The following is a 12,795-nucleotide window of genomic DNA, read 5'->3' as shown; positions in this document are numbered from 1 at the left end:
AATATGTGGTTTTTAAGAAGTATACTTTAAATAATTGTTGCCTTCTCAACACTCTTTTAAATTCTCTAGTGCTTCTGTACCAAGAAAAGATGTTCAAGAAATTAGTGAAACTTCACCAAAGCCTGATGCTTTGTTAAAACAAGGTAAGAATAGCCTTTAAATACAAAAAGAGCATTTTTTTCTTGATTAATTACAACTAGCTAGTGGTATATATTGCACCAAATATGTAAGAAAGCGTGCTTTTGCATTCTGTAAAATTACAGAAATATGGCTTCCCTATGACGTTGTCTACAGACTTACAGAAATTTTTCATTTCTAAAAGTCATCAAGCACAATCTTTAAAAGCATAAAAACTGTAATGCATTGATTATATATGCTGGAACAACAAACAAAAGGAGTAGTAATGTAGTGGAAACCAACTTCATGGATTTTGTCTGAAATCCAGCCCCCCTGTGTTGGACCTTCATAAAGTTGTTTGCACCATGGTGCACTCATCAGGATAGCCTTGAAAGGGTTGCCTCCACACATTCTGCATGCTGGAGAGGTGGGCTCTTTGGCAAGCTACATTGTGTGCTCAACTAATCTTTGAATCTAATCTTAAAATAAATGCTTATATTATTGTTACTTCAATCCTCTTTATTTCCCATTCTTACCCTTTTATTTATCCACAAGTTGCGTCTTGTCATTAATTTGGACCCTAAATTCTTTAGGACAGGGATGCCTCTTAATTATGTGTTTGTACATGGCCTAACAGAGGGGCTTGGTGCCTTTAGGCATCACTTCAGCATAAATAGTAACAACTGTAAATAGCTTGGACTGCCTGATGTAGAGACTACTGGGTATGCATGGCTGAGCACCTCTGCATAAGGATGCAGATAAGGAGTGGGTGCGGAACAACACTGCTAAAGTCCTATGATTTGGATTCTCACTCTTCCCTTGCCTTCCCCTAAGCTTGCTTGCTTGCTTTCTTTTTTATTTTATTATTTTATTTTATTTTAAATTTTTTTTTGGAGCAAATTGATCCTTCTTCTAATGCTAATAAATGCTGGTCTTCTTGCAGCCTTTGACCAAGCCCTTGAATTCCGTAAAAGCAGAACTGTTCCCAGTAACTGGAAGACTGAGTTGAAAGAGGAGAGCTCCAGCAGTGAAGCTGAAGAAGAGGAAGAAGATGAAAAAGAAAAGGAGGATAATAGCAGTGAAGAAGAGGCAAGTATGACATTGCAAACTGTCTGTTTTCATCAGCTGTATATTGGCACTCTTTTAGAACTCACAAGCACAGATTTTCATGCTCCTTGTATCTTTAACACACGTGTCTTTCTTAGATGAAATTCTTATTTGCAAAACCTCCCTATGGAAACCAAATTAATAATTGTGAATGGACTCAGGAAGTTACCTCTTCACACATGCAGTCAAAGGACTGAATCAGTAGGAGCTAAAGATAGCTGAAAGACCAAATCCAAAGATGGAGCTTAGGATCAGATATAGCCCTTACTGTACCTGAAGCAGTAATATGTAAGGGCCAAGAGCTATGTTGTTGGGATAGGGCAGGGTCGGGCAAGGGTGAGATGGGAGTGAGAGACATGTGCTGCCAAGTGCATCTTACAGTTACTCGAAAAAAGAACAGAACATGCCCCTGACTAATATATGTTCATGACTACAGCATGCTTGCAAGCTAATTGTAGAGACTGAATGTCTCCTAGCTGTGGTTAAAAATACATATTTATTGTACCTATATTTATTGCAACAAAAATGGGTAGGGAATGTCTTTCATATGTGGAGCGATTAATAAGACTGGGACTTTTCAGCTTGGAAAAGAGACGACTAAGGAGGGGGATATGATAGAGGTCTATAAAATTATGACTGGTGTGGAGAAAGTAAATAAGGAAGTGTTAATTAGTCCTTCTCATAACACAAGACCTAGGGTTCACCAAATGAAATTAATAGGCAGCAGGTTTAAAACAAACAAAAGGATGTATTTTTTCACACAACGCACAGACAACCTGTGGAACTCCTTGCCAGAGGATGTTGTGGAGGCCAAGACTATAACAGGGTTCAAAAAGAACTAGATAAGTTCATGGAGGAGAGGTCCATCAATGGCTATTAGCCAGGATGGGTAGGGATGGTGTTCCTAGCCTCTGTTTGTCAGAACCTGGGAATGGGCGACAGGATGGATCACTTGATGATTACCTGTTCTGTTCATTCCCTCTGGGGCACCTCACATTGGCCACTTTCGGAAGACAGGATCCTGGGCTAGATAGACCTTTGGTCTGATCCAGTATGGCTGGTCTTATGCTCTTACCTGACAGTGCAAAGGAAATGTAATATTTAAGGTAGTTGAAAATTGTCTTTAAACACATATCTGTTTTTATCTTAATGATTAGTTTTCAGTTGCCCTCCACCCCACGCCTTTGGAGGCAGCTGTTCTAAAGGAGGTTTTAAACGATAAGGAAATTCAGGTTCCACCACCATTTGCATAGGGGTTCTGCTGGGGAAGCAGCATATACAGGCCAGTATAGGAGTCTCACCGGCAGAAACTCCCTGGGAGATAAACTGAACAGCATGTCTCCTAGTTGGCCGGGCTGGAACATCCCCAGCGCTGCTGGGCTAGGCCTTCTTGCTCCAGGCCTCCTTGTGGAGAGGAAGTTGCAGGTAGCTTGTACCATTTCTCAACCTTCAGGTGGACTTTCTGCTATCAGCCCTGGGTTCTGCTAGTTTGTGGTGGTGAAACATGAGGGATGAATTTGTCCTAATACTTTTTTAATCTTTCAAATAATTACAAAAAATGTCTAAGTTGTTGTATCTCTCCTCTTTCCTCTTCTATGATAGAATTGGTTCACTAGATGTTATCTCTCTCTGCCCACCCTGACAAAAAGAAGCAGAAGAACTTTCAGGCAAGGCGCCAGCCCACCCACTCCTTTTCCACCTCTGTCTCCTTTGTTTTGGAAGTTTGGAGTGCAGTCCTGTGCCTATCTTCTAATTAACTGTTCTTTCCCCCGCCCCCAGTCTCCAGTCCAGAAATAAAGAAGACGAGAAAAGATGAAAGTCAGAGGAAAGAACTCTGCTTCACAGCTGGCTATGAGGCTGTGTGTGTGGAGGGGGTTTGATTCCGTTATTTCCTCTGTACTTTCTCTTGGTGCTCAGATTCTGGCTCTGTCCAGAGCACCCCTCCTTTAGCCAGGGAGTGGGAGCTGTTTCTCTTGACTCAGTTATTCATCCCTGCAATGGTGACTGCAATGCAGCAGCCTAATGCTCCCAACCCTGGTTGGAGCTTTAGACACAAGGTTGAACTGTCTGGGTCCTAAACGACTACTGTACTCTGTGTCTCAACCCATCTTCCCTGGTTGGGGCTTTTCAGGAGGCTGCAGGTGTGTGAGGTTGGAATTCTGCCACCTCTCCAGACTCACTTACTCCTCATATAGTGCCCTTCTGTGGTCCTTTCAGGGTTTGCCAAGACTTTCTCTGTCTTTTATTCTCACCTACTTATGCTCACTTCTCCTGGAAGGGCCACTTGGAAGGCCATGGGTGAGGAGAATCTGAGCTCTTAAGTACTACTGTTTTTAAGGGTTTGGCCTTTAGAGCCTTTGCCTTTGGGAAGTAGCTACAGCTCCTTCTGCCAGCCTTGCCTTCGCTGGTGTAGCATGAGTTGCTGTTCCTTCCCCATGCAAGCTCCCTAAATGCCTTGGTGAACAAGCCTGGCTCTGGACACCTTCAAATTTAATGGGATTTCTATGGTAGTTCTGAAATTGCTTCTCTAGTGTCTCTGGCATCTACTGGGCTGGAGGTTTGCAAAGTAACGGCTAGAGCTTCACTTTCTTTTTTTGAGTGGGAGCAATATGATCCTGCCCTGTTTTTCTCCTGTCTCCTCTTTCCATTTCAGTTGTTATGCTCTGTGGGTTCCCTGCATGTCCTTTCTCCTCTGACAAAATGTGTGAGAGAGCACTCTTGGAACTAGACAATCTTTCCCCTCCAGATTGCTCTAGCTCATCCTGAGCCATGAAGAATTTCATTGGTTCCCTTATTACTACTCACATGGCCTCTCTAACTGTGCCGTTCAAGGCATGGGTAGGAACAGTTTTTTCATTTCCATCATCTTCATTTCACACTTAAATACCATGGTGATAGGTGCCATAGAAATCTGAGAGATTAGATTTTTTTTTTTTTTTAAGCTGCTTTCCATCCTGTGTCCCCTTCCAAATGGGCCTCTGCCTCCCAGTCTCTTCTCCTTTACTAGTATGATGGGAATAGGAGGACTAAATCTAGCTTCAGCCAAATATGGAGCTGTGGACCAGGGTCCACTTTGAGTTATAATAAAATATTTATAGTATGAGTGTTAGCAGGGAGCTGCTTGCTTCCTCAAGTTAGAAACGAGCTACTTTGCTGACTCCTTTAACCTTCATAATGCTGACAGGTACACTGGTATTCCCAGAGTGAACACCGATGAGATTATCTAATGTAGCAATAGGCTGAGATAGCAGAATATTGAAGGTTATAGGTCTGCATCTAACAATCTCCCAGGATGCCTTGGCATCAGAGTACAGTCAGTTTGGTTCTTCATGAGATTCTCAGAATAGCAGGGATCATTAACTCGCCTTGCTACAGTGTCTCACTTCAGTCCCCCTGTGAAATCCATTGAGTCTGCACACTCTGAGAATGTACAAACGCTCTTCTGTAGATCTTGGCATATCAAATCTTAATTCTGTCCCATTAGCACATTGTTCTAGAATCTAGTGGGGAATTTAATTACAACAAGGGATACCTACTTGCAGTTTTGGTACTTGGTGTTACAAATATCTGCTTTGTGCTTCAAAAATAGTATCTTAGGGTGTGTCTACACTGCAGCTAGACACCCGCAGCTGGCCCGTGCTAACTGACTGGAGCTCATGGGGCTCGGACTAAGGAGCTGTTTAATTGTGGTGTAGATGTTTGGTCACAGGTTGGAGCCTGTGCTCTAAGACCCCACGAAGTGGGAAGATCCCAGAACTCAGGCAGAAGCCCAAACTCAAATGTCTACACTGCAGTTAAACAGCCGTTTAGCCCAAGCCCCGTGAGCCTGAGTCAGCTGGCAGTGTCAAATTGCAGTGTAAGATACCATAGGGTCCACAACGGATGGTAGCAGTATCTGCAGCACTCTGCTCAGTATCTACAGCACCTCTGTTTTTTGGCTCTCTTAGCACTTGAAGGAAATTGCATACATGATACTTCTTGAAAACCTAGTTAAGTTTCCTGGGAACATCTGGTCAGTGCTTTCCTCCCTGACCTCTTATGGTTCTTTGTCGTCACTTTCTTTTGACAAGCATTTTCTTGGTTGTGAGCCACTTGCCAAATCTAACTTTTTTTCCTTCTCTTCTGACCCAGAGTACTTCAGGGAAGGAAATCTCCTGAATTTCCACAATATCTGAGACTTTTGGTCTAAATAGAATACAGTCCTACTTCTCATTTTGCAAAATATCCCTGGCTGTTATTTTGTTTCTTCGTTTCACATGCGAGAGAAGGTATTTATTTCAGTCAGACCCAGCACAACCTCCCTTATTTCACCTTGATGTCAAGAAGGATCTTTAGCTATGTCAGGTTCCAGAGTAGCAGCGCTGTTAGTCTGTATCTGCAAAAAGAAAAGGAGGACTTGTGGCGCTTTAGAGACTAACAAATTTATTTGAGCATAAGCTTTTGTGAGCTACAGATCACTTCAGCAGATGCATCTGATGAAGTGAGTTGTAGCTCATGAAAGCTTATGCTCAAATAAATTTGTTAGTCTCTAAGGTGCCACAAGTCCTCCTTTTCTTTTAGCTATGTCAGTGATCACATTAGTAGTTTGGTATGGGAATTTCTTTTCCCTCACTTTATATTAAAGATTTTTAATCTTTAGCTGCTGTCAGCAACTTGGGCTGACCCTTCACCCATATGATCTGCTAAATTACTAAATGGCCCTCTTTTATGCAAGTTTTTGTTATTAATTAATGTTAAATGGAGAATATGCCAACACATCAGAAGTATGTTTTTCTCTTGACTTCCACTGTGTATCCAATTAGTGTATTTGTTATAGGATGAGGGAGAGGACACGTACAACAAGAGAAAACTTCTTACTGGTAATTCTATTAATTGTAGCCTTTGCCAGTCCTACTGTCATCCCTCCACCTGTTGAGGCTATTAAGTGAGGAGTTATCTTTTTTATTTATATCATATTCTTAGTAATTGTATTCAAATTTTGTAAGTTTCTCAGCTGAGCTCTGGTGCGTCTACGCAAATCTTGATGAATAATACTTTTGTTTCCTTGCTTCTGGATTGGTGAAGTCATAATGCTTAGGGTAAGAAGTAGAATGGGAAAGATGAAACTGATATGGCAACAAAGTAATTTTTCTTTATTTACAGAAATGATATATCAGTTATACTCACAGAAAGTCTGCTATGGGTCAGAATTAAAAGGAATACAAAGAATTGAAACTAACTCTTAGTCTGCTTGCCTCTTTGAAATATCTTGAACTTAGTGATTAAAATTCCTAGAAGTTCTGATTACACTAGAAGTAAGATGATACTCATATGGGAAATATTAAATTAATATCCGTTGAGGCACATGGTACTTCTGGGGATTTCCTAACTAGCTTGGGAGGAGCTGTTGGACTGAGCCACAGTGTCTTGCCATTGCTCTCTGCTGATCGTTAATCTATGTAGAGGTTTATTACTGTCATAAATTTAATAGCCACAAATATTTTTGATGTACCTATTCTGCATTTGTTTGTTTCTAATTAATTCTGTATATACTATGTACTCTGCATGCACATTGCCAGAGGAGTAATGTCATTGACCTCAGTGTGTTACTAGTGGCTTGTGGAACCATTGAAGAAAAAAGTGCAGGCACAATTTTATCTTCCACTTCATCTTTAAAAGTGACTTAATCCATCCAGGCATTAAAGAATAACCACATCTAATTATAGGACAAATGAATCTCAAAATTGTGTGTAGTCTTTTGAGGAGCAATACTCGTGTCTACCAGACTCTGTTTTCTGCCTAATTTAACACAATTGAGAGCTTGTGTTGATTTATAAGAATTCTTATGGCATTTTGATGATGATCTATTGAAAACCCACGAAGATCAAACCATATGTTTTATAGTTTTTATTAGCTGGAAATAGCCTTTCCTGCTTCCAGATGGCTTAACATTCAGAGACCATATGCCCTCTGTATAGCATGCCGTCAGTGTCATTAAATTCTACAGTAAATCAAACTTTGTAATGTAAACTTCATTTGCTACAATAGTTTTCCATATTAAAGCCTGCTAGTTAGAAGTGTTTAACAAGACAAGTGATAAATTTTCTTTTCTTGTATTACGTATATTAGGAAGAAATAGAGCCTTTTCCAGAGGAAAGGGAGAATTTTCTACAACAGTTATACAAATTTATGGAAGACAGAGGTGGGTGTTTTATCTTCAGTTATGTAATGCATATTGAAGCGTTGAGCTATGACCCACTATTGCTTTGCAATTCATTTTTGGGAATCAGTGTGGCCATATCCATCTTTTCTTGCTGTGATCTGGGAGATTGTAATCTGTCACTTGACCCTCTTTATCTTCTCAGCATTCACGAATGCTAAAATGCAGACATATCCCTGCTTTGAAAAATAAGTGGATATGCTCCATGTACCCCTGTATATCATACACTATATTCCTGTGTTGTAGATAGCTGTGCATTTAATGCCTAGTTTTGTTCTTAATTCTATTACTGCGTACATTCCATTTCATAATTTTAATAAGATGCCTCAATAAATGCATTTTAGAATGACAAATATCATTTGAGTGGTTTAATTCATTCTGGTTTTAGCTTGTGCCTTGTAATACCACCTGAATGTTTGTGTTACTGATAAGGGAAACTGAAATGCCTTTAAAAACATATCCCTTTAATATGTCAAATCCTTAACAGATATATAGGTAGAGAGTACAAATAAATATGCTTTCAGAAAGCAAATAGTTTCTCTCTTAATTGTGTGGTAAGACTTGTGTTCGGAGGCCTCTGTTTCACGTACACACACACACATATGAATTGTAATATCTTTAGTGGATTGAGATAAAAGTGAGCTTTTAAATAAAACTGTAGAGTTTGATTATGATATTTATTATCTTATTGTTAAGAGCCTATCAAATTCGTGGCCATGAAAAACGCTTCACGGACTGTTAAATCTGGTCCTCCCTGTGAAATCTGGTCTTTTGTGTGCTTTTACACTATACTATACAGATTTCACGGGGGGAGACCAGTGTTTCTCAAATTGGGGGTCCTGCCCCAAAAGGGAGTTTCATGGGGGGTCACAAGGGGGGTTTTAGGGGGGTTACGGTGTAGCCACCCTTACTTCTGCGCTGACTTCAGAGCTGGGCGGCCAGAGAGCAGTGGCTGCAGGCCGGGAGCCCAGCTCTGAAGGCAGAGCCGCCACCAGCAGCAGCGCAGAAGTAAGGATGGGCATGATATGGTATTGCCACTCTTACTTCTGTGCTGCTGCTTTCTAAGCTGGGCAGCCGGACAGTGGTGGCTGCTGACTGAGAGCCCAGCTCTGAGGGCAGCAGCGCAAAAGTAAGAGTGGCAATCCCATACCATGCCATCCTTACTTCTGCGCTGCTGCTGGTGGCGGCTCTGCCTTCAGAGCTGGACTCCCAGCCTGCAGCTGCTGCTTTCCAGCTGCCCACCGCTGAAGGCAGAGCCGCTGTCAGCAGCAGCGCAGAAGTAAGGGTAGCAGTACCGCAACCCACCCCCCACAGTAACCTTGCAACCCCTCCACAATTCCTTTTTGGGTCCGGACCCCTACAATTACAACACCGTGAAATTTCAGATTTAAATAGCTGAAATCATGAAATTTGTGATTTTAAAAATCCTATGACCGTGAAATTGACCAAAATGGGCCGTGAATTTGGTAGGGCCATACTTATTGTATAAATAGAAAAATAAATAAAGACTGTACTATGGACATGATATGGTCAGAGTCAAAGAGCATGCAGTAATATATTTAGTAACGTGAAATAATATAGGTATAAATTTCTGGTCTTGTGCTCAGTAAAAAAAACACACTTCAAAATATTTTAATAATTGTATTCTTCCACAGGGACTCCTATTAATAAACGACCTGTACTTGGATACAGAAATTTGAATCTCTTTAAATTATTCAGACTTGTACACAAGCTTGGAGGATTTGATAATGTAAGTATTAAAGTTAAGATGGAAAGTATTTTAGACGCATAAAGTCTGAGGAAAAAATATGGTAGATTAGATTTAAGTCATAGTAAATAAGACTCCTATACAAAAACTCTAGGTGAACAGTAAATCCTACAACATAATACACCCAGCAGCATTATTAAAAAAACAAACATTCAAACAAATTATATAATCTAATTTCTTTGTGATACATGCTGTAGATCTAATTATTGCTGTATAATAACGTAGTCAGTCAGAATACTTCCTTTTTCTCTGAGGATTCAATGAATACCTGTCTGAGAGAGCCTTTGGTTTTAGACACTGAGCAAATAGTAGACTTCTAAATCACTGCACAAGACCTCAAATGCAAGCAATCTGAGTTAAGGATTCTATGGCATCCTTAACTCCTCCCCATTGTGGATCATATATAGAAGACTGTGCTGCCTGGAATTAGCTGAACTGATCTTGAAGCAGCAATTGGATCACTTACTTGGAATTCCTGGGGAAGTAGGCACTATTCCTACTTTTGACATCTTCTTATAAAATTAAGTTACGAATTGGTCATGTATATTTATGCAGTAAAATGCAGTGTCATCTTCTGATGCTAAGAAAGGGTCACATACTTAGAGGACAAGATGTGTTACAGTGCCTTTTGAGGACTGTTGGAACTGAGCATACTAAACAGGTTACAAAACTTGAGCATATTAAGAGTGTAAAAAGGCAGTGGAAGAGCTGACAGAGACAGTTTCTGGGGAACCTGCGTATAGCACCATTCAGGACTTTAAAAATTGCCACAAACAGTTTGAACTCCCTTCTTTATTTTAAATTAAAACTCTGGATTTGGTAAATAAGGTTACTATCAAAGTGAGTTTTTGTTATAACCCACTTGGCTGACTCCTGCAGTTTAAGACTGTGGCTTACTGAAATGCAAAATGACAGAAGTTCTAAACTGATTATAATAATTCTAGGTTTCAGAGTAGCAGCCATGTTAGTCTGTATTCGCAAAAAGAAAAGGAGTACTAGTGGCACCTTAGAGACTAACCAATTTATTTGAGCATAAGCTTTCGTGTATAAATTTAAATCTCCCCACTGTATTTTCCACTTCATGCATCCGATGAAGTGAGCTGTAGCTCACGAAAGCTTATGCTCAAATAAATTGGTTAGTCTTTAAGGTGCCACAAGTACGCCTTTTCTTTTTATAATAATTCTGTGCAGCAGAACAGTGATTTTTTTTGTTGACTAGATTCTTTTGTGGATCTGAAGACTTTTTTTTAAAATTGTTAGCATTCATCTATTGTTGCAAAGATAATAGACTTAAGTCAGTCTTGTGTTTTGTACTAGATTAATGTGCACATTTGTATTTTGCTGTGTGTAACAGATTGAAAGTGGAGCAGTGTGGAAGCAGGTGTATCAGGATCTTGGAATACCGGTGTTGAACTCAGCTGCAGGATATAATGTTAAATGTGCTTACAAAAAGTAAGTGATATAGCACGTGTAAAACGGATGAAATATGAATGGTAATACCATTGTGGGGTGTTTATGTATAGAGTCCAGTGGAAACACCTCTTTTATGAAAAATAGTTACTGTAAATTGTGTATTATTAATTATTTTGGAATTTTAAGACTCAGAAATATAGGACAGGCAAGGACCTTGATCGGACATCTAGTCCAATCCCCTGCACTGAGTCGGGACTACGGCCTTGTCTACACTACAAAGTTATGCACTTTTAATTAAAGTATTTTAATTAAAACCACAGTTGCATGTCCACACTAGCTCTTTGTGTTGGCAGAGCGCATCCACACTAACAGCTCTTGCACTGACAGAGAGAGCAGTGCACTGTGGTAGCTATCCCACTGTGCAACTGGCCGCAGGGTGCTTTGGGAAGGGTTTGCAATGCCTCATGGGGTCGGTACAGTGTCACAGGCTTCAGGTTTCTCTATCCCATCATTCCAGGGGCATCCTGCTAGTTTGCCAGTTGCTTTTCAACTGAAGTTTGGGGTGGGAAGGAGGGAGAGGAGGTTGGTGTGTCTGGGGTTGGGGAGACAGCAGGCTGACCGACTTATCCTGAGGCAGGGGGAGGGGGACACCCCCTCCAAGTCAGCCCCCGGCTCTGCTCGGCACAGCAGTCTCTCCCAAAGCAGCCCACTCTGCCTGCCTGCCTATGGTTCTGTGATTCCCTCCAAGTTCTCCCACAGCCTCCTCAGCTGCCGGGACCAGCATCCTGAGAAGCTCTGTGAGTTCTCTATGCTGAGGAATGTCAAAGCAGCACGGCACTCCTGCTCCCAGCTCCCCGCAACAGCAGTCTGCCAGCTGCTGTATTCCTAGTGCAGGGCAGAACAGGAACATTCCACCTTAATGGTTAGTTCCCAATCCCAGAGCAGAGCAGCAGGCTCAGCTGTCAGATACTTCCTGGAGCTTTGAAAGGGGAGGGGTGCATGCCTGCAGGGCAGCAGAGATTAAAACAGTGAACAGAGCCGTCACACTAGACATTGTGGGATACTGGTGGAAGCCAGTTATGTCAACAAAACAAACAGCAGTATCTACACTGATGCTTTGTCATTTTAACTTTGCCGCAAAAACCTTTATGCCTCTCGTTGAGGTGGTTTTATTTTGTCAGCAAAATAGCAGAGTTTTATAAAAGGCAGCTTTTGCCGACAAAACTTCATAGTGTAGACAAGGCCTAAGTTGTTGTTTACCTCATGCTACACTTAGGATTGGATCTCTTCTGTTATGTATGTTCTTCTTCTCTGTTGTGTCAAACATAAGCTACTTGTCTTTACTTTCAGGGTCCTTCACGACCTCTCAGCACCCTATCTGTCATCTCTGATTTAGCATCAAAAAGTCAACTCTTAACCTCTTATTGACCCATGATATCAGCCTCCTTTACCCACTTGTGAAATTTTTCAAACCAGCGCCTTTGTGCATTCTCCCATTCTGCCTCTCGCGCTTGAGAGAATATTCCTGTAAACATCTGCAAAACTAATTCACTATTATTCTCCCCTTAAAATTCTCCTCTGCCATTAAGCCTGGGAAAAACTTGACAATAGCTGGGCCACTGGTGTTCTGAGACTGCTTCCTACCACGCTGACCAATCTGTCTCATGATTTCCTTGTACTCCCTCTTTGGTCTATTTGTATCCGTCTGGTGTCTCTTGTTTTACACTTAGATTGTAAGCTCTTTGGGGCTGGGACTGTCTTTTTGTTCTGTGTGTACGGTACCTAACACAATGGAGTCCTGGTCCAGGACTGGGGCTCCTAGGCACTATGATAATACAAATAATAAAAAATAATAGATATAAAAACTTCTCCAGTGCCAGAGGAACTTAAATCTGTGGGTTTTGGATGGGGGTTTGTTTGCCACAATATCTTAAAATATGTATATATTTTGATGCATTTTTGCTCTTTTTTAAAAAAAAGTACAGCAAAAGCTTTGTTATTCGTCATGTTGGGGAAATGGGGGGTGTTGGTTAGTCAAAAATTCCAGTTAACTAAGCATTATACTTACCAATGGAGGGAGGGAGTTTGGTTGTGGGAGGGGGTTCAGGACTGGGGGTTGGGGTATGGGGGGGGAGGAAGTGCAGGCTCTGGGAGGGAGTTTGGGTGCAGGAGGGGGCTCGGAGCAGGGGGT

General features: G+C 41.2%; 1 protein-coding gene across 4 annotated transcripts in view; it reads left to right on the top strand.

The window, feature by feature from the left end:
• The window catches only part of ARID4B (AT-rich interaction domain 4B), a 140,938-nt gene that overhangs the window by 79,162 nt on the left and 48,981 nt on the right, over positions 1 to 12,795 (top strand). For all 4 annotated transcript variants that reach the window (XM_037895274.2, XM_043544325.1, XM_043544324.1 and 1 more), the window contains 5 exons: positions 70 to 143; positions 1,061 to 1,206; positions 7,333 to 7,405; positions 9,079 to 9,173; positions 10,546 to 10,643. In XM_037895274.2, coding sequence (XP_037751202.1) covers positions 70 to 143; positions 1,061 to 1,206; positions 7,333 to 7,405; positions 9,079 to 9,173; positions 10,546 to 10,643 — 486 coding nt within the window. The remainder of the gene's footprint in view (positions 1 to 69; positions 144 to 1,060; positions 1,207 to 7,332; positions 7,406 to 9,078; positions 9,174 to 10,545; positions 10,644 to 12,795) is intronic.

Source organism: Chelonia mydas, chromosome 3 (assembly GCF_015237465.2).
Source record: "Chelonia mydas isolate rCheMyd1 chromosome 3, rCheMyd1.pri.v2, whole genome shotgun sequence".
Classification (NCBI taxonomy): domain Eukaryota; kingdom Metazoa; phylum Chordata; order Testudines; family Cheloniidae; genus Chelonia; species Chelonia mydas.
Note: the sequence above shows the minus strand (reverse complement) of the source record. Positions and strands in the feature narration are given on the sequence as shown.